The sequence below is a fragment of the Zosterops lateralis genome, assembly GCF_965231275.1.
Source record: "Zosterops lateralis genome assembly, chromosome: 22".
NCBI lineage: Eukaryota > Metazoa > Chordata > Aves > Passeriformes > Zosteropidae > Zosterops > Zosterops lateralis.
This window is the reverse complement of record NC_139782.1, coordinates 312,616-336,061: the sequence shown is the minus strand read 5'-3', so window position 1 is coordinate 336,061 and position 23,446 is coordinate 312,616. Positions and strand designations below refer to the sequence as shown.

At 52.6% G+C, this 23,446-nt stretch overlaps 2 protein-coding genes across 34 annotated transcripts in view; both read right to left on the bottom strand.

Annotated features, from left to right (window-relative positions):
• Positions 1 to 4,866, bottom strand: part of EIF4G3 (eukaryotic translation initiation factor 4 gamma 3) — a 144,439-nt gene extending 139,573 nt beyond the window's left edge. For 11 of the 26 annotated variants that reach the window (XM_083877081.1, XM_083877083.1, XM_083877078.1 and 8 more), the window contains exon 1: positions 4,808 to 4,860. Coding sequence is in view for 4 of the 26 variants with exons in the window: in XM_083877064.1 (XP_083733190.1) it covers positions 3,348 to 3,395 (48 nt within the window). In the remaining 22 variants the exon portion in view is untranslated. Of the gene's footprint in view, positions 1 to 1,832; positions 1,866 to 3,347; positions 3,411 to 4,807 lie in introns of those variants that run through there. The other 15 variants (XM_083877058.1, XM_083877077.1, XM_083877071.1 and 12 more) reach the window with 5 other exon arrangements.
• A 4,191-nt stretch (positions 4,867 to 9,057) lies between these two features.
• Positions 9,058 to 23,081, bottom strand: ECE1 (endothelin converting enzyme 1). 8 transcript variants are annotated; one of them, XM_083876907.1, is made up of 19 exons: positions 20,985 to 21,372; positions 20,025 to 20,086; positions 19,857 to 19,943; positions 18,816 to 18,957; positions 17,913 to 18,125; positions 16,514 to 16,638; positions 16,026 to 16,238; positions 15,743 to 15,934; positions 15,067 to 15,209; positions 14,867 to 14,981; positions 14,546 to 14,656; positions 14,196 to 14,294; positions 14,004 to 14,081; positions 13,507 to 13,610; positions 13,193 to 13,303; positions 13,001 to 13,068; positions 12,734 to 12,924; positions 12,546 to 12,641; positions 9,058 to 9,895 (listed from the first exon to the last, which is right to left on the bottom strand). In XM_083876907.1, exons 3-19 carry the CDS (start codon positions 19,941 to 19,943, stop codon positions 9,701 to 9,703), a joined length of 2,283 nt encoding a protein of 760 aa, XP_083733033.1. In that variant the 5' UTR covers positions 20,025 to 20,086; positions 20,985 to 21,372; the 3' UTR covers positions 9,058 to 9,700. The 8 variants fall into 8 exon arrangements, with proteins under 8 accessions (XP_083733033.1, XP_083733031.1, XP_083733038.1 ...); XM_083876905.1 differs by lacking the exons at positions 20,025 to 20,086; positions 20,985 to 21,372 and adding an exon at positions 22,971 to 23,081; XM_083876912.1 differs by lacking the exons at positions 20,025 to 20,086; positions 20,985 to 21,372 and adding an exon at positions 22,971 to 23,081 and having other exon boundaries at positions 9,058 to 9,877.
• Between the last annotated feature and the right edge of the window lie 365 nt (positions 23,082 to 23,446).

Below are 23,446 nucleotides of genomic sequence, written 5' to 3'. Positions count from 1 at the left end.
CTTTTGTCATTAAATAAATTAAAGCTATTGCTGCTTGAGAGAACACTAAGATGTGCCAAGGCTGGGGAACATCAACAGGGGAGATGGCAGAGAGGGGCTTAAGGCACTTAATTTTTTGGCAACATGCTCCCCAATCCACGCCCCTTCCTCCCCTGCAGAGGAGCCACCAACATGGAGCAGCAGGGAAAGTCTCTTTTCAAAGCTCTTCTCCTGCTCCGACCCTCCCAAGACGTTTCATCTCCACAGCGTCAACACTTCTAAACAGAAACACTTCCCAGGCAACACCTCTTCCCCCTTCCCTTCATCCAGCCCACATCTCAGAACACTCCCTTTTTAACTCAGAAATACAGAGAGCAAGGGACACCTTTGATCTCAGCCTGGTCTCTCCTTCCCACCTCTCACCACTCCTTCCCTTTCAGGACCGTAATGCTCCTGACACCTTCCTCACATGCAGCTGCCACTGGCATCTGGAAGAGGCTTTCCAACTGCACTTCGGTGGATGTCAAAGCCGCACAGGGAGTGCTTCATATGACCAGGCTCTTCAAGCTGACTTTTGTGCCCAAGCAGCTTCCAAACGCCTTCTCCTCAACTTCAAAGTCATCAACAGACAAACCCCGGAGAGCACAGAGCTCCTTCCTCACATAGTCTGGGAAAACACCACTCAAAATGGAAGTATGAGAGTGAAGATAGCATTGGTTCCAAACTTCCAGAGGGGATCACAGCAACCGATAGACCCCAGCCCTTCAGTGCACGCTGCAGATTCTCTCCTGGGAAAAATTATTGGACACTTTCTCCTGCAGCTCAACTGTTTGTTCAGAGAGACAACAGAGAACCCCACGCACCCAATCCTCCTCAAGAATCTTGATTTAACCAGATCTTCAAGGCAGGCCTACTCTAGCCTGGCCTGCATCCCGACACTGGGCAAGCACTGCCAGGAACTCACCCCAACTTCTCACACAGCCTCAAACATTCCTGAATGCCATTCTGTATTTCTTGTTGTCCTCCTGGACTTTGGGGAAGCTGCTTGCATCCAGAAGATGCCACCCAACACAGCAGGAGCCAGCACAGCACTTCCTGAAAGGGACTACAACACAGTTAGCTGAACAATGCAGGAGAAACTAAAACTAAATCATTGAGGCAACATTAGCAAAACACACATTTCCTTGAACAGCAGTGATGGAATTCACACAGAGATCAGTGCCCCAAACACTGATCCTTCCTCTGTGCTTCTCAGAAAAGGAATTAACAAGAAGGAAGAAGAGAAAAAAAAATTAGCAACAGTCTGTTGACACCCACCCTGAGCCTGCCACAACCATAGCCTGAGAAACACCCAATTTTTCAGAAATGTCCAATCCCACACGGAAGCAGCCATGGGGATAGATTAAAGTCAAGCTTACTGGAGCCTGCACATCAACAACCAGGAACTCTCTCCAAATGTGAGGAAGTTGGGAAAAGAAAACAAAACCCTACTGACACCACCCCTGAGCTGCAGACAGCTCTGATTTGGCTCTGACTTAACACTGTCACATTAACCAGCAAGCCAGGGCACCTCACCCCAGGTGCCATCCATCAACTTGGCTTGTCCCTTACAGGCCAATGTTTGTCCACGTTTAGGCTGGGAAGAAACTGGTGACCTGATTATATTGATCCACAAAATTTATTCACAGCACAGGGATTTTTGAAAGAACAGCTTAATGTAACACACACACAAAAATACTTCATTCCTAAGTGGGAGAGTACAGAGCAGGGCGGAGTGTGACAAGCGTCAGAAGTACCATTGAGGTAAAACCACAAAGGCCCACAGTGCCCTTGCAACACCTTTGTTACTGTACCTTTTTATGGAAGAAGCCTCACTCCAGACTTCACTGGAACTTCTCCTGCAGAGGTGGTCTGGGAGTCAAAGCCAAGGAGGGGAGATTCAGATTACTTTTTATAATATGCCTTCTGTGTGTCATTTCACCCTTGCTTGTCCTTTCCATCCAAGTAACGGTCAGACTCCAACTGAAGCATTTATCTATACTGACGATGTCTGAGCACAATTTCTGCCTGAAATCAGGTTTGGCTGAGTACTCCCCACTACCAGAGCCACAAAATTATCCCAACTTACTTTTACACAGCAAATTTAACTTGTTGAAGCCACTGTGTTAAGGAAATTCCTCACAAGTATGTCTTGTCTCACAGCAGCTCCAATGACTTCCTATTTAGTAGGAAATAGAATGAATCTCACATCCAGACATTTCTGCTCTGCATGTCCATCACTTTCCAGCTGCTCTTTCTCTCAATAAATATTATTTTCTGAAAAAATTCCTTCTTTCCCCTGTATTTTAATTTTCCCTCCCTCACCCCATGTTACATGCACATGCTGAACACTTCTCTCTCACACAATTCTTATTTTTTTCCAATTACACAGATATTGTTTAATTTCATGATACATTAAGTCTGAAATCACAGGTATTTCCAAAGTTACAAAGTTCACCAGTAAGAAACTGCATTGATTTAAAAGGCCCAAGTCAAAGAAACCTGTAACTCTTTTATCTGCTGTGAGGTAACAGTGGCTCAGTAGTTGTATCAAAACACAGAGAAAAAAAGAAACCAAAGATGGCTAAAAATAAGGCTGAACTCAGATGACCCCCTGCACTCCAGTAAATCAGGAATGAACTCTGTTCCCAGAGCCTCACTCAGAGCAGCACTGAGAGGTAACAGGCTTTGTTTATAATCAAACACAGGTTTTGGTGGAGGATAAAACCAGCCAGAGCACCTGAATAAGCTTCACCAGGACACCTGAATAAGCATCAAAAATAAAGTACTGGTATATATTCCAAGAACAGATCAGTAGTTTAGAACTTAAGGAGAGATACTGGTCAAACGCAATGTTTTCAAAACAGGCATGTCTAGAAATAAAAACGAAACTGTGTCATTTTAACCTCCCCACTTCTATAACACCAACTTGTCACATCCATCGAACACTTCTCCCTCCCTCTGTCCCTCCTGCGCAGTGTCCAGTTGGGTCCTCAGGATGGGATACACCGCCACAGCAGCCCCAGCTCCTCTAAGAGCTTCTCCAGGCTTTCCAAGCCCTTTTGTTTTTAGGCTGTGCCCAGAGTAAACCCAAACTTCATCCCTCGTGGATTTCATGTAACACCAAAAGCAACAGTCACAACAGCACAGCCCCTCATCTAATCCACCAGGCTCCCCCTCAGCGACACACGGAGAAGCACTCCAGGGAATAAAGTGCTTTGGAAAGCCCAGCACAGCCCTAGAGCCAGGCAAACTTCAGCTTTCAACTGTCAAGAGATCCAAGTGCCACATTCCCCGATAAAAAAGCCCCTTTCCAGACAAACCAGCACCTTGCTGGGAAGATCTGCTGGGTACAGCCCGTGCGCGCTGGCTGGCATTCCCACTCCAACTCTTGGCACATCCCTCAAAACTGAAGCAAATTTTCCCTGAGCAACAGTTTTACTTATCACTACCCTGCTGACTCTACTGACAGCACCTTCCCATTTTTTTTATTCCTAAGGCACTGGTTGGAATTACAGAATACCACAAATCAGGCAAAACTCAGCCAGCAAAGAGAAAGTCCAGGGGCTTTCACTTGACCCAAACAAATCCGTAACATCAACAATCTCATGATTTAAGCAATTAATTTGTTGTCATGGCAGGGGTGATTCTTGCCTGAAGCTCAAGAAAACAATGGACCTAAACGGATTATAAAAGGACTGGGTTTTCCCACCTCCAAAATTAAAATGAGAGTGAGAACAGGAAAATGCTCATATACAGGGAACACAGTTCTAAGAGCACTGCCCTCGGCATAAAAACCATCCCTGCACTTCCACTTCAAAATCGAACACACCGCCAAACGTTAACAGGAAAATACAGTGCCGACCGTCCCTCTACCTTTCCTGGATAACACAGCACGGAAATATTTCACAAAGTGTGTTTTTCACTTCATACTCTCCTCAAAACTCCAGGCAGGAGGGGAAGAGAACAGCCAGTTTGCCACGGGATGCTGTCGGACGTTGCAAACAAAACCTCAGGCCGGCAGCACTTTCCTACTGATCCCTGCAGTATTTCCCTCCTGACTCAGGGCCTACTCGCCGCACAGAACCGAAGACCTTTAAAAAAACATTCGCAGCCCCCGCCGGCCTTTGTAGCAGCAGCCGCTTTGGTGGGGGGAGCCTCCTCCTCCTCCCCATCACGCGTGGCCTGGCAGGGAAAGCTGCTCAGTGAAACGTTCCACCTGGGATTTATTCCCACCAAACGAGTAGGGAAAAAAAAAAAAAAAAAAAAAAAAAATTAATCACACGAAAATCGTCCCCAACTGTAAATTAAAAAAAACCCCTGTTTAAATTCGCCTGGAAAAACAACAAAACCAAAGCACTTACCTGGGCAGCACCAGAGGCAAAACTGAAGAACGGTTTATAATTAAAAGTTTACCCTCGGGGTCACCGCTGCTTTGGGGGAGGGGGAAGAAGGACCTCCTGGAAAGGGCTGAACCTCCAAACCAGCCCACTGGGGAGGCGGACGGCCCCCCTTTCCCTGCATCATCCCAGCAGGTGCAGCCCCCCTTTTCAGGAGGCCCCATACACAGACACACAAAAAAGAGCCAGGAACCCCTCAAAAACCCCCACCTCACACTCCCCTAGTTCTAGGAGGCCCCGCGACCCCCAACCCTCCCCCGATATGAGGGGCCCCACGACCCCTCATCCCCCACCACCCACAGGCCTGGGGAGTCTCGGCAGCCCTCACCCCTTCGGTTCTGCTCGCTGGGGAGGGGGTGTCACCCCCGAACCCCCGGGGCAAAGGATACTGCTGGGGCGGCTGTGGCGGCAAGGCCCTGATGTTGGGGTGAGGCGCCGGCGCCGGGTGAGGGGGAGCCGGGGGAGGAGGCGGCCCCGCCGCCGCCCCGCTCCCGGGGCCGGTCCCCGCCGCCGCCGCCGCCGCGCCGGGTTTCAAAGCCGCCTTCTGCGGTAAACTCATGGCCAAGCGCAGCCACCACCCCGCGGCGGGGAGCGGGGCCGGGAGGAGCCGCGGTGCGGGCCGGGGGAGAGCCGAGGCAGCGCGGCGGGCCGGCACCGGCGCCGGTCTCCGTGACAACGCGCCCGGAGGGCTCGGGAGAGGGGCCGGCGGGGTGGGAGGAAGGGAGGGGAGAGAGGGAAGGGGGGGGCGGCTCAGGCCGCGCTGCTCATGAGCAGGCGGCGGCGGGGGGTCGCGGTCGCCCTCGCCGGGGGCAGCGGAGCCGTTCGCGGCGGCGGCTCGGGGGCGATGCCGGCGGATTTTCCTCACTGGAGTAGCGGAGCATCAAACATGGCGCTGCGGCCGCCTCCAGCTGTCCGGCCGGGCGGGCGCTCGGGCGCCTTCGGGCCGCTCCGGAGCCGCTCGGCCCAGAGCCGATCGGCGACCTTCGGTTCTTTCCGGAGTCACTCGGCCTACCGCTGATCGGCCGCCTTCGACTCTTTCCGGAGTCGCTCGTCAGTCAGCGCCGCTCGGCAAACCTCGGGTTCTTCCGGAGAGGCTTTCGCGGGCTCCCTGCTCCCCTCCCTCCCCGCTCAGCCCAGCACCTCCCGTGACCCCACGCTCGGTAAACTTCGACAATTTCCGGACTACGAGGGCGTGGGACAGTTCGGGAAGCTTCGGAGTGGCGCGGAGGAGGGATTCCCGCCCCGGTCGTAGCTCTTCGGAGCTTCTCGGCGATCTTCGGAGTCCCTCGGGATCGGCACGGACGCAGCTTCGGGCACACTCGGCTCAGCTCGGCGAGACTTCGGCAATGCTTGGCAGTGAGGGATTGGCCCGAGGCTGTCTAGGAGCCCTGGGGTTCTTCAGCACCCACCCCACTGAGGGCTTCCCCTGCCCGAAAATTCACCCCCAGCCCCACTTCCTGGCTTCTGGAGCGGCTGGAAGGGGCAGCACCGCAGCCCCCCCGAGGCATCGTGAGGGCCGGCAACCCTGAGTGCAACGTGGAAGCCTGGGATCTCTAAGACCCCCTTGAGGGGTCCCGCAGTATCCACCCTACCGCGGGCCCGAGGAAGTGGCTTACCTAAAAAAACTCACCCCCAGCTCCATTACCAGCCCCCAGCCCCAATTCCCAGCTCCTGGGGCAGCTGACAGGGACCACACTGCAGCCCCTCATGAGGGAACACAGTCCTGAGGGTGATAGGGTGTCTGTGAGGGACCCCAAGGACCCCCAAGGCAGCCCACCTGCGGCAATGGGGCCCCTCCAGAGCTGCCCTTGTGGGGAGAGGTGTCCATCTGATCCCATGGTCACACCAAGCCATCACCTCCCAGGGTTGCCACACCACCATCAAGTTCACCATTTCACCCCTAACCTGCAGAACCCTCCTCATGGACACCACCTGAGCTTGGCAGCATCCAGGGTGGTTTGTAACATCTCAGGGAGATAAAAAGCACCTCAGAACAGATTCCAGCAGCTGCCAGATTGTCCTGACTTGTACTGCCTTGCTGCTGGCTGCCAAGGGCTCATTCCAACAACGTCGGCACCTTCCAACATTTCTGCTGCACCACACATCTCAGGGAGATGCTTCCAGCACCTCCACTTTGCCCACAGGTAATTGCTGCTCCAGTCACCCAGCCTGGGGTGCTGCTCTAGGAAACCTTCCCAGAGTTTATTTTTGTCCCATCTGCTGCAAATTCTGAGCAGCTGCAAGTTTAGGAGGAAGATAATGCTTTAATGCAATCACAAACAAACCCTTAAATGTGAAAAGCTTCTTTTACTGAAGTGAACAGCTCTCAGGGTGGTGTATTCAGGCACCTGGAGAGTAGCTGGTACCACCACAAGCTGAGAGAAGAGGTCTTGTGCACTAAAAAAAATTTACCTAAGGAGTCACGTCCATCCCTGTCTGTGCAATGGTCCTGTTTCTATGCAGAGAAGTAATTTTGAATTTTAAATATAAATCTGAAGGTTGAGAATCTGGACTGGGTGTTGTTCACGGGAGCAGAACTCAGTACAGTGCGCAAAAGATAGTAGAAGGGTCTTGAGTATGTTTTCCCTTTGGAGTCAGACTCTTGAGTCATTGAACAATGGGGTTGTACAGGGCAGGTTTAGGACACACAAGAATTGCAGTGTATCCAGAAGCTCTCCCTCCTCTGAGGTATGTTCTCAAAAGGAAAGCTGGGAGCTGCCATGAAGGTCTCCATTAAAAGCAGCCCTGCAACTGGATTTTCTTACTTACATGCTACCCAGAGGGTACAGCCACCTCATGCAGTGCCAGCAGGCATTAGCGGGACAGGGGAAGGTGACTCATGTGCTGCTTAGTGTCCCTTTCTGTGCTCTTTGTTCTGCATTGGGGCAAGGGACATACATGGAAGGAGGTCAGCTCATACATACCTCATTGCCTGTGGGAAATAGGGGGAAATAGGAAACACTGAGATTTCTTTTTGAGGGGAAAGCCGTCCAGCTTGCCAGTCTGTAAAGAAGTCCTGAGTGGGGAATATTTCCATCTGAACCCAGGAACAAATATTTAGAGGGGGCTCTGGCTGTTTTTTTCTGAGTCAGTTTTCTTCAGCAGCCTTCAGCTTGCCATATTAACTGATTCCCCTCCAGGAAAACTGAAGAGAGAAATAAGAACGACCAAAAAGAAAGGCCAAGTACTCCTCCACTCCCCAAAAATGGGAGAAAGGAGGAACTTCTGTCATGATATGGGATTTGCCCAAGATAGCAGGGCAATAGATGTCCCAGGATCCCAGAGAGCTGTTGTGGTCACAGCACACCTCTCCTGCTGAGAAGACAATTCTTCCTCCACAGCTGGTAAACACTTGCCTGTTATTACTTGGAGGGTGCAAGTAGAGATGTGTTTTCTGAGGGGCTAGTGCTATTCCATGACCACCTCCTGGCATGACCCTTCTCTGGATATCCCCCTTTGCACAGAAGGAAATTAATCTCAAAAGCAAACTGACATCCATGGCTGCCTCTGTTCTACAGAAATAGCTGCCTGTAAACACAACTGTGAAAGAGCTTCCAAACTCCAGGATCTTTGGATATAACACTTTTTGCCAGTTTAGAAAGGAAAAAACGGCATTTTCACCATATTGTCTGCTGAAGCTCCCAAAATATGCTGACCAGGCAAAGAGGCCAGGCAAAGCAGCCAGGCTCCCGGCTCTGCCTTAAAGCCCTTCCAGAGTCAATGTCTCTCCCCAGACATGTTTTTCCTTTCTTTTTATCTTTTCCTGATAAGAGAAAGTAGATATGTCTCCCTTCTACCCTATGTAGAATGATTTAGCCAACAAATTCTGCAGATTTAAGAGCCTGAGTGAGTTCCAGCTGGATTCACACCCTTCTTGCTGCCTCTCCATTTTGTTTTTCTCCATCTTTTTCCTGCTAGCTTTATTAGCACCTGGGAACCAATGTGTCACCATGGGCAGCTGGAGCCTACAGTGCTGAGCTCCTGCTTTAGAGCATCATCAGTCCCGTTTTACAGTCCCACCAGTATACCTGCCACAGCAGAGACACAACTCCATAGCACAGAGTGTAGTAGGAATGCTGGAGCTGTTGGCAAACTTAGGAGAACACAGGACTTGAGGTATCACTGGGAAAATGGCGGTTTTCCTGAAGGGATGCTTGTGAAGAGAAAAGTATAAAGTGAGAAAAGCATAAAGCATAAACACAGCCATGGACCTGGGAGTGAGTGAGGAGATACAGCCTTCTTAATGCTCGGTTCTGAGTGAAAACTCACGGTGATCAGAATAAGCAGGTCTCAGCTGCAAGGTGGGATTTAGAAACCTGCTCTCTACCTCCCACTCCCCATCCTCCTGCCTTCAGCAAGGTAGGGCTTGTTCAGGGAAGCTTTTGGCCCTAAAATCTGGTTGTCCTACTAGGTGACCTCAGCACTGATGTGATGTGTCAGGGGTTAGATCCTACCTGGAGGGAACAAAGTGGGAAGGAGAAGGACAGTTCAGATGGTTGGGTTCAGCCTCTCACCTCTCGCTAGCTCTCTTGGCCCCACCAAAACTATGAATAGCCCCCATTTTCAGCTCCATTTGGAGGCTCCAGCATGCTCCAGTGCCTGCTTTCAACCCAGTACAGCAGCACCTCCCTCTTTTGGCTTCTGCTTTTCCTGCACAAATCCTCTTCCAACACCCTCCAGACAAAAAAAAAAAAAAAAAAAAAAAAAAAAAAAAAAAAAACCAAACCAAAGAACAACAAAAAGTCCTGCTTGGAGCTTTCCCCACTCCTCCCCCTTCCCCTGCTCAGCCCTCAGAAACATCTCAACTCTCCAGGGCACAGCTGAGTGCAAAATAAAGCAACACCACCCAGGACCAGGCAACCCCACACCAGGTGTTAGCACAGAGCAGGATGATTCACCTCCTGCCTGCTCTCCCTATGCCCGCAGCCTCCCAGGGAGGAAAACTGCCACCTGCTCCCAGCCTGGCACAGGCAGCCTTGATCATGGTGTCCCCTACCACGACACAGCTTATGGTCACCCTCAAAGTCCTTCCTGCCCTGGGGCTGTCCCTGAGCCATTGCCTGCCTGGTCCCTCCGTGCAACTAAGCCCCAGAGAGCCAAAGCGTTTCCTTTTTGGATGGTTAATTCACTTCTAACAACATCTCCATGTGATGCCTGTGCTCCCTTCCCTGCTCCTTGCAGCTGGGGAAACACCCTCTCACCACAGCCCCACTATATTCCTCTTTGCTTTACAACCACACTGCTCCTCTCTTTCCCTAGGAATGCAGGTATTCCACCACAATTTAAACAGGTAGGGCCACATCCAGACCAAAATAGGACTCTGATAACATCACTGGTTTCTGCCAGCCAAGTACTGGAATGTGCAGGCAGCGATTTTCTCGGCTCCACCGCCCTCTGCGGGTTTGCGCCATTTCCAGGCAGATCTCAAGGAAAACAACAGCCATGGCCACTCTCCAGCGCTGCAAGAAACAGAGGGCCTTACACCGAGTAATGCAAGCAGAAAGTGAGTGCTATATTACTACATTTTAATTACCTCTGGGTGAGAAAACACAGTAAAAACAGTCAGAGAGGTATTTCAATGTCTTATTTACACAACACCCATATCCCTAGCTCGCTGCTGGCTCAGTGCCAGCAGCAGAAATATTCTGTATTCCTAAAAGTTTGCTAGCAGTGGGCTGCAGCCTCTTAGTTTTGCCCCAAATCCAGCCCCTGATAACAATTCTAAGGCTAAATAGCAAAGGAATACCCAGCACTTGGCGTGGTTAATGGCCATCAGCCCTGCCAGGTGCTGGGGTCAGGCTTGCAGGGAGCCTGCAGTCCAGGTCCTGACTTGAATTTTTTGGGTGAGCCTGATGAAGCCATGGAGCATCTGCTTGGAGTGAACATTGGCCTGTGTTACAGAGCTTGGCAGCATCCCACCAGCATCCAAACCACACCAAGCCATAAATAAGGGAGTCTGGAGAGAAACCTGTGCGTGGCCTGTGCTGCTGGATCCAACCACAGCCCAGCCGGCCAAAACCTCACTCAGGAGGAAGGAAAAGCATCTGGGAAAGACCTCCCTACTGGGGAGATGTGTGGGCTCATGCCATAGAGATGGAAAGCAAAGAGCCACCCACAGTGAGAGCGAGGTATTTGGGCAAAACCCCCTGGATTTGGCCTCCTAGAGAGGCAGCAGTCACCAAGCACAGGCTGGGAAGCTCATTGTCTCTGTTTTGTCAGCATGGGACAGTCTCAGGGAGACTGTCAGACAGGGAGAAGAGCACAAATAAAGGGATGCGGACCCTCCTGCTACAACAAAATATGAGTCGTAATCAGCTCCCAATCCAGTAAAAAGTATTTATTATTTCAATTACAATAAGCCCCACGCATAGGGTGAAAAAATAGTTACAAAAAAACCAGCCCCTTCCATCCCTCCCTTTACGTATTAATATTAAAAATCCCTCTATGTCTCTGCTTTGTCTAGAGCAAGAAAACAACACACAGCATCTGAGCTCCTATCAGTGCTTTCCCCTCAAAACAAGTACTAAAAACATCCCTTAAAAAAGTCTCTCAGCCCCATCATGATCACTTCTCAACTGGTGCCAAACCAGCTGTGGAGGGACAGAGTTCTGGGGCCACATGGTGCTTTTGGGGCTTGCAGTTTCCCGGGCAGAGAGCAGGCTCGGCATGAGAGAAGCAGTGGCAGGAACTGCCTACACTTGTCTGGGAAGCTTTAGGCCAGGAAATCCTGGCTGGCCTGGCTTCAGAGGGAACAGGAGGAAGAACAGGATGCTTCATCCATCCTATCGCCACCTTGGTTTCATCTTTGGTTACGTCAATTTTTCCCTTTACATTCTGAAATTAAAGCTAATCCCAGGAGCTGCAGCATCCTGGCACAGCTTCTGTGACTTGCAGCATCCTCCAGCCCTGTCCCCAGGCCTGCTATCCCTAATGTTTCCATCAGCATCCTGTGAGGATAGTCCCTCCCAGAGAAACACAGGATCCAAGACTAGAAAGATATCCACAGCCCTACCCAGGTTCCCTAGCCAAGGGACTGTCACCACAGGGTACTGCATCTACAGCTGCACTAAGTAAAAAAAAAAATTAATAAATATATCTTTTACTAAAAAAAGGCTTTAAAATATGCATTTTCCCTGAAAATTTCCAGTGTATTCCACAATACATGAAAAAATATATATAAATTTCCCCCCTCTCCCCCAAAAAAACATATCTTAAAATATTTTCGACCCTCATGTGCGCATCTTTGGAGAGAAGGTGGTACATCAGGTGTATTTAGGTACGCAGACAAACCTGCCGCTGTTGGGGGTTCCCTTTATCACCTCCAAAACAGAGGGGTTTTCCAGGCAGTGGTCAGGCTTGAGCGCTGTGTGTGAAAATACAGGCACTACCCATGGACACGTCTGCCTCACCACTTGGCTTGGTCATGGTGGGAAAAAAAGAGACCTCCAAATCTAAGTCATTTCACCAACAAGCCAGGGGGATGAAGAGTTTTCACAGTGTATTGAACCTCGGACAATGCCAGGGGTGCAGACACCACTCCAGCTGAAGAGTTGGGTTCTCCATGGCATGGAGAAGTGGTTTGAGCCACGAAGGACTGGGGAAGCCCAGCTGTTGGCAGAGGACAAAGCAACCGGCCGCTGGTTCCCTTGGGCACTCGCCCATCACCAGACTTCACACTTCTTAAGGGGGTTCATGGGGGCACCCGGGGGACAGCCGAAGTGCTCCGCAAACTCCTGGGAATTGGAGACTGTGCCAATGACACGGAAACGCGAGGGGCTGTGGGGATCAGTGATGAGCCCCTCATGCGAGCTCTCTGGTGTGCGAACTGAGCACCACACCTGCAAATGGAGAGCAAGGGGCCTGAGTACTGACACCCGTCACCATGGGGCCAGCTCAGTGCTGAATCCAACCTTTCTGCCTGCATGATGGTGACCAAGGCAGCTTGAGCTTCAGCTTTGTCTTCCTTTGTAACCAGAACTACCCCGATCTCTCTCTCCATCCACTACATCATCTCTGGAGGACTCAGTTTTGCCATCACACCTATCTGGTTTTGCCCAACCCCATCTGGGCATGCTCCACTCCTAAAAATCTGTGTGCCTACCCTCCTAAGGTCACCACGTGACCTACCTGTGCAAAACCAACGAAGAAGAGCTGGTAGTTGGTGAGGCCGAGAGTTGGGAGTGTTTCTTCATCCCCATTCTTTTTCAGCCAGTTTTGATATGCCTGAAAACCAGGGAGCACAGTGGGCTCAGGAGACAACACAAATCCCACCACACGATGTCTCTCTCCAAGTATCCCCAGCCCTATGGTCCTACCCGGTAGGCGGCCTTGAGGCCCCCATTGTCGGCGATGTTCTCCCCGAGGGTGTGTTTGCCATTGACTGCCTCACCATTGACAGTGTAGTTGCCATACTGCTCTACCATGCATGCTGTCTGATGCTTGAAGGCCTCCACTGAGGAGTTCTTCCACCAGGGACGCAGGTTGCCATCTTTGTCATATTCCCGGCCTGCAAAAACACAGTGGATTCTTCATCTCATATTGGCCACCCCTCCAGCTGCCCATCCATCTGTCTGTGGTCATACCTTGGTCATCAAAGGCATGTGTCAACTCATGGCCCACCACCACACCAATCCCACCAAAATTCAGGGACCTGCAGGAGGGTAATGCAGAGGTTAAAAAAGCAGCCTCTGGTCTCCACAGCCATGAAACTTAGGCTAAGATTTGGATACAGGAGGAAAGCTGGGAATCCTGCCCTGTTTTCCCCTGGCTCTTACTTGGGGGATGCACGGGTGTAAAAGGGGGCCTGGAGGATGCCGGCAGGAAAGACAATCTCATTCTTGGTGGGAGAGTAATATGCGTTGACTGTCGGAGGCGTCATGCTCCACCTGCAGGAACACAAACACAGCCAACGTGGCAATACAAACCATCACCAGTGTTTGCTCCAACAACATCTGCTTTTGTTGCAAAGCCATTGTCCTAAATTTATCTCCCCGAAGCCAGCAAAGACTGGTGGATACCAAATCCCAGTGCTCCAGGTATGCCGATATTCCCTACTGAGTACAATAGGGAAGTGGAGCAGAGGACTTACTGGTCCCGGTTTGGTGGTTTCCGGAGCTGGTCAGCCGTGACCCTGGCTGAGAAGTTGTAAAACTGCATGACGTTCTCAAAATAGAGGTCAGACACGGCCTCATACTGCAAAAGAACAAGGCCTGAGTTGTGTGTAGTGACTGCCCAGCCCCACTCCTCCCTCCACAGCCACATCTGAGCCTCCAGAGCTAGCACAGTTATGGCTTCTCCTGTTTCTCCTCATCTGCAACATCTCCAACATCTGCAGAGTCTCTGGAAGGCAATGAATCACTATTATGGAAAAGGGCTCCTCCTTTTCCCAGGCAGGGGATCCCAAAAGGCCCAGCCACCCCAGGACTGGCCAATAGCTCTCTGGAAGTCCCTAGAGAAGGACCAAGGATATCAGTGAGATCCTTCTGGAGGTAACCTGGGGTTCAAGGCTGCCCTGAGGCCACGGGTGATATGGACACATCTTGTACATCCTATAGAATACCCAGGGGACATATCTGACCAACTCACGTCATTAAAGACTTTATCCAGCTCCTTGGGGTCCATGATGAATTTGGGATAGCCAATCATGTTGTAGATGGCATCTGCCTGGAGGGTGACAAGGACCAGAGTGCTTTCAGTGCCAGAGATGGAGGACAGGCTCACCCAGTTCCACCATCCTCCACCCTCACCCTCTCCCCACCGCAGCCACCAGCACCTCACCTTCTCCTTGGCTGATTTCCTTGTCTCTTCATCCATCCATTGCAGGGTCTCCAGGCTTTCCTCGAAGGCAGTTTTAATCTCCGTGATCATTTCCTCCGCCTAGACAAAACAAGGCAGCACGGTGTCAATCCAAAGAGCTGGCTTCCTGTCCCAGAGAAGTCAAGGACCTTCACACCACAGGGAGGAAGAGGCTGGGAGGCCAAGACAACACAGGGTGAAAAACCCAGCACACGGAGATGCACAGTGAACACAACAAGGTGGAGAGAGAAACATTGTCTGCCCTGACAGTTCCACCATTGTAGAGGCCTTCCCAGAACTGGGACTCAAACACTGCTGCCTTGGGGACATACCACCTGCTTGCTGTCCTCAGCAAAGGTGGCCTTGACAAACATGGCTCCCAAGGCGAAGCCTAGGTTGTTGTCTGTGTCACTGATGCAAAACTTCCAGCGCGGGAGGCAGCTCTGCATGGGATAGGAGGTGGTCATCAGCAGTGGCATGGAACAAAGCCGTCCACATTCCCACCCCTTGCTCCACCTGGCCCATCCAACCCTCTGGCACCCCAAAAGCTGCCCCACATCTCTACTGTTTGGATGCCACATGACAGGGCCTTGACATAAAAAGCCATCACCATTTTAATGATGATTACGGGGCACTAGGGACTTCACCCTCACCTTCTTCGTCCCATACATCACTTCCATGAATTTTTCCTCAGCATCCCGGAAGCGCTGGTCAAGGAGTGGGCTGGTTTTCCGCACCAGGTTCCAGATCATGTAGTTGTTGAGGAGACTATGGTGAGAGGTGGTGAGTAGGCAGCAGCACATTCCTGCCCACCCTGGGTACCCGGATCTCCATACAGGCTGGAGGTTCTCACCACTTATCTGTGGCCAGGATGAGGTCAGAGACCTGCTCCAGGTACTCCTTGGCATAGACCACAACGGGCTCTGACTCGTTGAGCTCCACAGGGTAGAAGACCGTGGAGAGGAAGGGCATCCAGTCCACAGCTGGTGCCAGCTCCTGCAAAAGCCACAGTGCTGCTATGGACCTAAAAACCACCACAGGGGGTGGCAGCTGCTTCTTGAGCTGGAATTGGCTCTATCAGTTCCCATTTGATGGATTCATCTGACTTTGCAGAGGCCAGTTCCCAAAACAGCAGCATCCTTGAAAGGTTGGAGGGGAGTAAACAATTTCCTCCCACAAAGACAGAAAAGAAAGTGGGGTGGATGTCAGAGATGTTGACACAAGTCATTAGAGCCCCTTTGGGGACACTGGGAGGTGATCATGCTGAAATCCAGGCACAGCAGTGCCAGGAGGACATAAGTGCTGCAGTAGGATGGCTGCTGACCCCAGGGGTGGTCCAGAGAAGGGTCCAGAGAAGGGAAGAAGGGTCAGGGTAGGATTTCCCCAAGGAGGACATAGCTGTTGCACAAGAGCTTCCCAGGCTGTGCCAGCTGGTGTCAGGATTCCCAGAGGAGCTGCGTAACCTCCACCCATCCACCCCACTTCCCAAACCACAGCAGAACGGGGAAGCTTGCCAGCTCCATTCCTACCTTTAGGTCTCCTGCTGTCATTTTATGGTAGATGACCTCCTCATCCCGGTGCTTCTCCTGCGGGATGGTGATGTTGGCCAAGGCCGTCTCAAAGTCCAAGATCTGCTGCATCTGCTGCCGTGTTGACACCTCATCGGTGCCGCCCAGGAACAACCCCAGTTGCACCATGTAGTTCAGGTACCCAGTGAGCACCTGCATGGTCGGATGGGGGAATCAGCACAGCAGGTGCCACCTCCCACAGCATCCCCCTCACCCAACCCACATTCCCCCCCAACAACCTCACCTTCTCATTCTCCGTCTTGTTCAGGTAGTAATCCCGCGATGGCAGGCCCAGCCCTGACTGGTCCACCTGGATGACATTGCTGTTGGAGTTCTTGGAGTCAGCGCTGACATAGACAGAAAAGAAGGGCGAGGTGCGATAATGCGCTGTCACCTCCCGAAGGATCTCATTGAAGTTGTCACCGGCACAGGTACCTGTAATGTTCCAGCCACCCAGCTGGGGACAGACAGCAACCAACTTTCAAATAAGAAACAGCCATCTGAAATTGCTTCAGTATCCCAATATCCATCCTGGGGGGAAACATCTTGAAGGGGGCTAAAAAGCTCCTTTATAGGATTATAAACCCTGCCTCTGCCTGCCTGACCTGGGGGATGCTCTTCTGCAGGAAGCACCAAGAATAGAATATGGAAGGTGCTGGGACTGCCCATGACTGAGCTTTTCCCCCCATTTTGCAGAGGAAAGATACCTTTTCCACAAGGACTGGGACAAACCTTTTGGATGAGTTCCATGAGCGGTGTGGCTTGCAGCTCCTCAATCTTGCTCTCATTCATGCAGGCTTGGTAATAGCGCTGCGCCTTGCGTTCTGCCTCGCTTGACACATTGGTCGTGGTGTTTTCTGTGGGAGGTACCCAGGGAGAATCACATGGGGCTCCAGGAATGGGCATCCACTGGACCCAGAAGGATTCTGCCCCATTTTGGGCAAGGCTAGGCTCCAGAAAGGAACCAAGGATTGTCCCAATAGCCCCTACTATGCCCCCAAGGGCATCCTATTGGCCCCATCCTTTCCTGGCCTCCTGCCCCCCGTCTCCTTTCCCACCCACAGTGTCTGCTCCAACTCTTTGGGGACAAAAGATAAAGAAAGAAAAAACAAAAAGCATTTTTATTTTTCCAGCAGCTCTGATATTCCCAGCATCATCCAGCCCCAGGTTGCTGCCCTTGCCTCTGTGCTGGTGCCCCCCAGATCTGTATTTATTCCTGCAAAAAGGAACAATAAACCCATTTTTCTCCTCTGCCTCCAAAACCTTCCTTTCATCTCCCCAGCTAAAAATCTGCTTCCCCAGAGGACTTTTGGGTTTTTTATTTATTTTCCTGATAACACAGCCTGCACCTTTGGCTTCCCAGCTGTGTGTTTTTATTAACTAAAGGTCCCACAGCTCCAAGGAATTCAAGGAAATGCTGGACACAACCACTTGGCTGGAGGCCCAGTCTCTTCTCCCATTAAAACCAGCGCCAGATTTCTGCGGGAAAAGCCAGGGTCAAAGCTGTTCCCGCGCCACCCCCTTTCTCTCAAAAGACAACACTCTTTGCAAACCTTCTCTTTCCACATAATCAGCCCTGGTGCAGTGGAAAGTGCTGATAAGGAGCCAGTTGTTTGCTCAAAGCTTGAACAAACCGTCCCCATTGGTTGCTTGGATAAGCTGCTCTACTTCAGTGTTTGCACGCAGAGGCTGAGCCCAGGACCCTCCCTTTGCTGGGGGAGTTTTGGCCCCCAAAAAATGATCATACTATCAGCCAGCCCCGCAAAAGGCTGCTCACAAAGGCTGGAAGTTATAGGACGGTGATACTGGAGCACTACAGCCTCTGGATGCAGTCTGGAGTCCTGAATTTCAGAGCTCCTGGGAATGCCACCATGGGGTTTAGAGAGCAGAGGCCTTTTCCCTATGCCAGCACCAATGACTAGCAGCACCACAGTCAAAAACCTCAGGACCATCTGGGAGAGCAAACATAGCCAGGATCCGTTTCTCAGTGTCCTCACAGCATGTGTGTCAGACTGCTTTTGACACTGGAGTTCAATTCCAACTTCGTATTTCCATGAATATGTTTTTGGCATCACCTGGACCTAACGGAGCCCTGAGCATTCGCAGGGTCCCACTGCTCCCACACACTCACCCAGCAGGTGCTTCATGATGGCCTGGTTGTGCTCCCAGAGGTTGTTGAAGGTGCCCCAGCGTGAGTGACCGTCAGGGAGGGGGTTGGCCTTGATCCAGCCCCCACAGGCATAGCTGAAGAAGTCCTCGCAGGGATTCACTGCACGGTCCAGCGAGCTGAGGATGGAGCTGGTGACAGAGATGCAGGCTTCTGACAGGCACACGGCAGGTGGCCCTAGGGAGGCAGGGACAGGTTTAGCTCCTCTGCTGCAGCAGGATGAGCAGCACTACAGAACATCCTGTGTGAGCTGAAGGATGCAGGCAAACACTCCACCTGGCGCCTCAGCATCCCACCTTGTACCTCACCACCCTGTTCTAGGGTAAGCAATATGGACTAGCATGAAGACCTACGTCTGAGCATCCTGTCCAATCATCCCATCTCATCTTATGCCCAAAGATCCTGCCCAGTGCCCAGTCATCCACTCTGGGGTGAAGGATGCAGAGAAATGGTCCTGTGCTCAGGCATCAGCTCTAGGATAAAGGATCAGAGAAACGTCTTATCCTGCATCTAAGCATCTCGCTCTGGAGTTAAGGGGTGCAGGTGACCATCCTGTCTTGAGCCCAAAGATCCCATCCCACACCTCAACATCCGGTTTGATACCCAAGAATCCTATTCTAGGGTGAGGGGTGCAGATAAGCATCCCACCCTTGCACCAAATATCGCATTCTGAGAACTCCCCAGAAACCCACCCTGGTCAAGAGGGCAGGGTCCCTGCACAATTGTTTGCTCAAAGCTTGAACAAACCATCCCCACTGGTTGCTTGGATAAGCTGCTCTGCCTCAGTGGTCGCGCGCAGAGGCTGAGCCCAGGATCCTCCCTTTGCTGGGGGAGTTTTGGCCCCCCAAAAATGACCAAAGGACTTACTGGCTCTGTACTGGAAGATGAGTCCCAGCAGACAGGCCACAAGCAGCACCGCCAGCACCCCCACCAGCACTACCAGGTGCTTTTCAGCACGTGTCCGCTTGGCCCAGCACCCCCGGCTGCCCTGTGAGCCATGGAAATTCACCTGCGGGAAGAGCAGTGTTGTCTCCCCGCTGGCAGAGAAACTCACTGAAGCAGCCCCCATTTTGCTTCCCACAGCCCACAGCAGAAATTTAGCTCCAGCAAGGGATCCGTCATGGATTGGGCTGGGAAAGGCAGCAGCTGCCTTCCAGAAACCAGGCAGGAAGGGCGGCACAATGGCAGGAAAGGGAGCGGGACGAGCGCTTTGGAGGCCTCACCTGCTGTACTGTGCCACCCTGAACCCCACCTCGAGAACAGTGTAACCCCACAGCTGTCCTTGTCCCCACTCTCGGCACTGGGACAGAGTGGGGCTGCATCTCCCACTTAGCCAGAAAACATCCCCAGGAAACATCTCAATGTGACAGCAAGTGGAGACAGCCTCGCTGGGCAAAGTAAAAACGCATTTGGGGCAGAAACCACCATTCTAGAGACTGATGAAACTGGAATTGGGGCCAGGACAGAGAGGATCTCTTCAGATCTGAACCTTTCCCAGTGAGGCTGGACACTGGCAGCCATGGGGGTTTTTCTTGCCACCCCTGGCCCTCTTTAAGCTGCTTTCACACTGCTTAGGGAGGAATTAACCTAATCCCCTTTTGTGTGGTGACAAAACTCCCAGTGCTCTGATAATGGCTCGCCCCAACCATGCTGGGAAGCGGTTTGGCAGTAGAAAAACTGGGAGGTGGAGTATTGAAACAGTGGAGGCAGGATATGGCCCTGCTGGCTCCCTGTGCCAGAAGGGGAGCAAAGGGCAGCAGTGGCAGGAGCCAACGCGGCTCTGCCCACACTGGACTTTACCCCTCAGACACTGGTCCCAGGCAGAAAACCCTTCTGCACCCCCTCTGCTGTTTGACAGGACAAACCTTGATCCCCTTCTTCTTCCCTAAAATACATATGAAGCAATACCTGAAAGCCATTGAGGTATCCATCACTGTCACCAATGGAGTCCAGGGGGTCTTCGTCGTCTAGCGTTGCCCGTTTGTAGGTCGACATCTGCACAAGGAGATCAGCAACAGAGTTGCTCAGCAGCCCAGGGTTGAGGAAGAGGATGAAGGGCAAGGAAGGTTTACACACCTTCTAAAGCCACCTCCTCCTCCGGAGAGCAAAATCTCAAATGGCTCTGAGGTAGTAAAGCACTACACAAACACCGTAGGATGGTTATGGAAAGCAAAGAGGGCCAGAGCCAAGAGCTAAGCAAAGCCCGAACCCGCCTCACTTTCCCCCGGGGCCAGGTTGTGCAACCTCCCCTTCAGCCTGGAATAAAGCTGGATCCACCTCCGCCCTGCAGTGAGGAGAGGCACCCCTCCGGTGCCAGGGAACCCTGGAGTTCCGGGGAGAACACCCGAGAAAGGCAGGCAGCAGAGAAAATGGCTTTTCACTCTGACACTACCAGCTCGCTCATGCTCTACACCCCATCTGTGAATCCTGCGCACCATGAAACACACGGAGAAGTCCCTGTGATCACCCAAAGGTGACAGCACCCGGAATTTCAGCTGTGGACGGGCTCCCTCCCGGCACTGTGTCCCCTGGGCGTTACGTTGTGCCTGTGTCCAGCTCTTATCTCATCCCCGGCAGAAAAACAAGGAAAACCTCACAGGTTGGCCACCAGCCTTTATCATGCCACTGCTGCTGTTTCCTTTCCCCTGGCATTGCCCTGCCATCCAGTCAGATTGTCTCCCGACAGAGCAAACAACCCTCCAACCCCCACCAAGGGGCTGAGCATCCCAAAATCCACCCTAACCCTGCCACCGATGGCGCGAGCAGCACCACTCACAGCCCTTCACCTGCAATCAGGGCAGGGAGGGGGTTTACATCCATCTGGATGTCCCCATCCCACTGCCATCAATCTTAAAGGGGTGAGTCGATCCCCGCACAGCCGTGCCTCAGTTTCCCCTGGCAGAATGAAAGCACCGGTTCTCAGTCTTGTTTCCAACGGCAGCATTCCCAAACCTCCCTTTGCACACTTAGTAACAAGTCTTATCCTCTCCCCAGATCCCAAATCCCAGCCTCAGTTTAATTAACCACAAAACCCACCTGGAGAAGAGAAAAGGTTAAAACAAAGAAGTGATTTCCCTCCTTCGCTGTACTGAAATCTCGATTTCAGCCCCAAAATCTCCCCTGGGCAGCTGCCTGGAACCTGAGAACCATGAGGTGAAAGAGCCTCAACCGCAAGGTTTTATCGTGGGGAAAATCTGTTTGGATGCTATTTTTTCCCAATCTCTTTCACTTTTTTCTACCTATTTTAGTATTTCGCACATGGCTGAAATTGTCAGCTCAGGGCACAGATCCCTGCTCACACGGTGGGAAGGTTCCATGAAGCCCCCGTGGCTCCGAAACACCAAATTCCTGGAATCCCAGCTTTCACTCCATTTCCTGAGGAAATGCATTTTTTTTTTTCCTCAGCCGATCATCCACCCCGCCTACCCCAGCCTGAAAACAAGAAAAAGACCAAAAAATAATCCCTTTCTGTTCTCCTTTCACAAGAGATGTTCTGGCTCAACCTTATACCAGCCATCAGAGAATTCAAACTGAGCCCGAGCTCCCCTAAAACACCCCCGAGAGGCACCGGGAGCGACATCTAGCATCCTTAATTTGAGGGAAAATCGGGCCCAGGAGGTATTTTTAACACCCATATCCTCCATATTGGGGGCATAGTAGCACCTCTGGGTGTTCCCCACCCCTCTCCAGCACGTGAAGCAGGAGCACCCCTTTTTGGGGGGCAAAACGGGGTAGTTTTTGTCATACACCTCCCCCCTACAAGCCGTTATTTGCTTCCATCCGAATAAAAATGCATTTTTCCCAATTCCAACACGGTGGGGGGCACCCAGGGGTGCACGGGGAAGGAGCACCCACACTTTAAACTCCCACGCAAGGGATTTTCACTCTCTTTACAACTTATAAAAATCTCAGCATTACATTTAATAGCCTGGTTTTACCCCAAATCACTCCTTCGCTTTATAAAAAATAAGCCAGACGTGCTCGAAGCCTGCACACCCCTAGGAAGGCTCCGGGGGCCCCCAGCACCCGGCTCTGCCCCGCCGGGGGAGCCCCTCGCCGTTACCGAGGCACCCCGAGCCTCCTGCGGCTGCTTTCAATTCCCGTACGGGCGCCATTTCGGAGCGACCACGGCCGCGATCGCGATGGCTATTCCTCGCCTCCCCCCAGCCCCTCCAAGCCCCCAACTCCACCCTGAGGCCCCCCCAGGTACCCCCGCGCCCCCAAAGCCCCGTCTGGCAAAGCGGTGCTCACCCGCCCTACCCCTAGCACCTATAGGTGGCACCTCAATGGCCCGGAATCAACGCCCAGAGAAGCTCAGACTGTAATTAGGATGTCCGGGGGCAATTAGGACCTCCTGCTGTTAATTAGGGGTGCTGGTGTTACTGACGGGTGTTGGGAAAGGGATTTGGGGTGAGTCACCAGTTTTGTAGGGTGCCCTGGCTGCAGATAAATTAATTTTTAAAGAGAGAGAAAAAAAAAAAAAAAAAGGGGTTAAACTTTGCCCAAAAGAAAAAAGGGGAAAAAAGTTTGGGGGTGTTCGCAAACAGCTCCACAAAAATGGGTTCAGCTGAGTGGGGGGCGCCCCCCTCCCTTTGCAGAGGAAAACACGGTGCAAACCCCCGTGGGTCTGGGCCAAGAGTGGATTTGGGGGCGGCGGGGGGGTTGAAGGGGGCATGAACTATGGGGCCCCCACCTAGTGAACCCACTGGCCACAAAGAAAACGTGGTGAGGGGTGCCCGAGTGGGGCACCCAGGGGTGCTTGGGTGTGCAGCGGGGGTCCTTGGGGGTGTCTTAGGGGGATCCCTTGGGATATAATGGTGGATTGATCCCTTACGGGTCCAATGAGGGCCTCATGGGGGTCCCTCGGGGGTGCCAAGGGGGTCCTCCGGGATGCAATGGGAGGTCCTATGGGGTTACAAAGAGCATCCATGGGAAACGCATCATTCGGCGCCTTACTTCGGCCAAGCGCTCCCCACTCAACCACCCCCAGATTTGGCGGTGTCGCTGGGTCCCCCGACTCACCATGGCCGTCACACCACTCCCGCCGGCCCCGGCCCCGATGGGGCGAGCTCCCGCTCAGCCCCGGCACCGCTCGTGACGCCGCCGCGGCCTAGCGAGGGTGGAGAGGGTGACGAGCAAAGGATGTACCTGGGATGGGAAACCAATGGGGCCGCGGAGGGACGGGCTTCCCGCACGCCTCCTTTAACTCTTTCGGGGGGCCCCAAGCCCCGTTTGGGGGGACCACATGTCCCCCGGCGCTGCCGGCAGCAACCCCCCGAGGAAGCCCTGGCTCCCTGGTCGGGGGGAGGAGTGGGACGTCCCGGAGCGGGCGTGCAAGGCGCGATCCCGGCGGCGGGTGCTTGTGCAAGCGCGAAAGCACGTGGGGCTGCAGGGCCGCGGGGCGAGAGCACGGGACTCCGAGCGTGCGGCTGTGCAAGCGCAGTCGTGCGCGGCCGCACGAGCGTGCCCGTCAAAAACCACGGTCGTGTGCGAGCGGT

What these genes read in the sequence shown, in the direction of transcription:
- ECE1 (XM_083876905.1), bottom strand. An exon ending in TGACAGCAGGAGACCTAAAG is followed by an intron (nt 15,210 to 15,742) that starts GTAGGAATGGAG and finishes TGGCTTTTGCAG; the next exon opens with GAGCTGGCACCAGCTGTGGA. An exon ending in GCCTCAAGGCCGCCTACCGG is followed by an intron (nt 12,642 to 12,733) that starts GTAGGACCATAG and finishes CCTGGTTTTCAG; the next exon opens with GCATATCAAAACTGGCTGAA.